The 2630-nt window shown below is 34.6% G+C and overlaps 1 protein-coding gene across 1 annotated transcript; it reads right to left on the minus strand.

Annotated features, from left to right (window-relative positions):
* Positions 1 to 329: 329 nt before the first annotated feature.
* LOC132015042 (large ribosomal subunit protein uL22-like) lies at positions 330 to 896 on the minus strand. The gene has a single exon (XM_059395711.1). It carries the CDS (start codon positions 876 to 878, stop codon positions 330 to 332), a length of 549 nt encoding a protein of 182 aa, XP_059251694.1. The 5' UTR covers positions 879 to 896.
* Positions 897 to 2630: the final 1734 nt, after the last annotated feature.

The following is a 2630-nucleotide window of genomic DNA, read 5'->3' on the forward strand; positions in this document are numbered from 1 at the left end:
CCTGATTTCTTGCTACTCATTTTATCAATTACAGAGACAGAGGAACACTTAAATTTTCAGCTCTAATTGTGGATTTGTCCATTTCTAGTCTCAGATCTATCAGTTTTTACACATGCACTTTGAATCTTCCTATGTACACATATACCTTTAGGATTTTGATAGCACTCTTTAACCCTAGAAGTACTCCTTGTTCTGAAATCCATGTTGTCTGACATTAATAAAATCACTACATCTTTCTTTTGGTTAGTGTTTGTATGGTGTATCTTTCTCATACTTTTTTTTTTTTTTTTTTTTTGACGTTTTTGCATTTATTCTGTGCAAATTTACTCCTAGGCCATAAGTTTTTGTTTCTTCAGTTTCTTCTGGGATATCTTTTTCTTCTGTGTAACCTCCTCTTCTGGTTTAGGAACAATCTTCTCTTTTTCAGTAAGGATCATCTCAATGTGGCAGGGAGAGATCATGTATGGGTTAATGCGACCATGAGCCCTGTAAGTCCTACGCCGCATCTTGGGGGCTTTGTTCACCTGAATGTGCTCAATGACCAGAGAATCGACATCTAAATCCTTAAGTTCAGCATTACTCTCTGCGTTTTTAAGCATGTGCAGTAAAAATTCAGCATTCTTCTTGGGCCACTGACCTTGTGTCCAGCCCCACTGTTTGGCCTGGGCACACCTACCAACTCCACCATTGTAGCGACGGAACAGCACACACTGCTTCTGCAAAGTGACGTCTTTCAGATACTTGGTGGCTTTTCGGATATGCATACCCTTGATGGCCTGGGCAGTTTCACGTGTGTTCTTAAAGTGGACACGGAGATTTGAACCTCTTGACTTGCATGATTTCGTAGGGTTTTCCGGGTCAAGCGAATAGCGTACCATTTTCAGAGGTCACCCCAGGCCGCTCCTTTCTCATACTTTTGGTTTCAACTTATTTGAGACTTTAAATTTAAACTGTTTTTATTGTAATCAGCATATATTTACATCTTTCTTTATTTCCTCTTTTAAGCTGAGAATCTGATTTTTATTCAGTTTGTTTTGACCATTTTCCTTTAATGTAATTATTTGTATGGTTGGATTATTGTTTCCTTTTTCATTTTTAATTTGTTCCCTTTTTCTGTATTTTTTGGATTATTATTATTATTATTATTATTATTATTATTTTTTAAAGAAAGAGAGCATGCACCTGAACACAAGCAGGGCGAGGAGGGGGCTATTGCACAGAGAGGCAGAGGACGAAGGAGAGAGAGTGTCTTAAGCAGGTGTGGAACCTGAAGCAGAGCTTTTTGTCACGACCCTGAGTATTTTTAAAATTTCCATTTTACTTATCTCCATTTTTTAATTACTATTTTTACCACTTTTTAAAAATGTTTTTTTTTTTATCTCATGCCATCGCATTGGCAGTATACATTTCAAATTAATTGCAGTCTATATTCATTTAATGTCATACCTCTTAATGTATAGGTTTGAGAACCTTACCAACCACAGTATACTTTCACTTCCGTCCTCCCTGCCTTTGAGTTATTGTTGCCATAGATTTTACTTTTATACATATTATGTACATATAATAAATTTTACTATTTTGGCTTTAGACAGTCAGTTCTTTTTAGTGGCATCAGAGATAAGAAAAATCTTCTGTATTTACTTTAGAGATCTTTAGTTCTTGGTATAAATCTAAGTTTCTGTCTTACAGTCTTTTTGCCTGAAGAACTTCTTTTTATATTTGACAATGCTTTGTGTACTGGTAATTAATTTGCTCATCTTCATCTGAAAAACTCTTTAATTTGGCTTCATTTCTGAAGGATATTTTCATTGTGTATAGAATTCTTAGTTGCAATTTATTTTCTTTCCAACATATCTTGTTCTCACACTTTCAAATGAGAAATCTGTTGTTAGTTTTGCCTTTATTCCTCTGTATGTAATGTGGCCTTTTCTTTCTTGTTATAGGATTTTCTGTTTCTTTTTGCTTGTATACATGTCAGGGTTTTTTTTTTTTTTGGTTTTGTTTTGTTTTTTGTTTTTGTATGTATTTATTTTGCTTGGAAACCTATGAGTTTCTGGGATCTGCACTTTGGATATCCTTCATTATTTTTAGAAAATTCTTGACCAGCATCTCTTCAAATATTTATTCTGTCCCAGTCTCTCTTGTCTTCTCCTGGGATTTCAATTAGTTTATGTTAGGCCATTTGATAACATCTTATAGCCCTGGGATGCTCTTACTGGTTTTACTCATTCTCTTTCTCTTTATGTTTCAGTTTAGGTAATTGTTAATGAATTATCTTAACATTTGCTGAGGTTTTCTTCAGCTGCATGATATCTGTCAGTGACAGTTGAGGGCTTTTTTCATTTGTTTGTGTGAATTTGTTTCTAGCATTTTCATTCGATTCTTCTAGACTTCATATGTCCACTGAAATTCAATATCTGTTCACGCATGTTGACCACCTTCCTGATAGAGCCTTTAATATGTTTATTATAATGATTTTAAATTCACTATATTATGGTCGCATATGGGTCATCTCTGCTTCTATCACTTGCTTTTCCTCATATTAGCAGGTTGTTTTGTCCTTGTTTTTTTTTTTTTTAGATTTTATTTATTTATTTGTCAGAGAGAGAGAGAGAGAGAGCGAGCGAGCA

This window comes from Mustela nigripes, chromosome 4 (assembly GCF_022355385.1).
Source record: "Mustela nigripes isolate SB6536 chromosome 4, MUSNIG.SB6536, whole genome shotgun sequence".
NCBI classification, from domain to species: domain Eukaryota; kingdom Metazoa; phylum Chordata; class Mammalia; order Carnivora; family Mustelidae; genus Mustela; species Mustela nigripes.

Coding starts and splice junctions, on each gene's coding strand:
- LOC132015042 (XM_059395711.1), bottom strand. CDS start 878: ATGGTACGCTATTCGCTTGACCCGGAAAACCCTACGAAATCATGCAAG.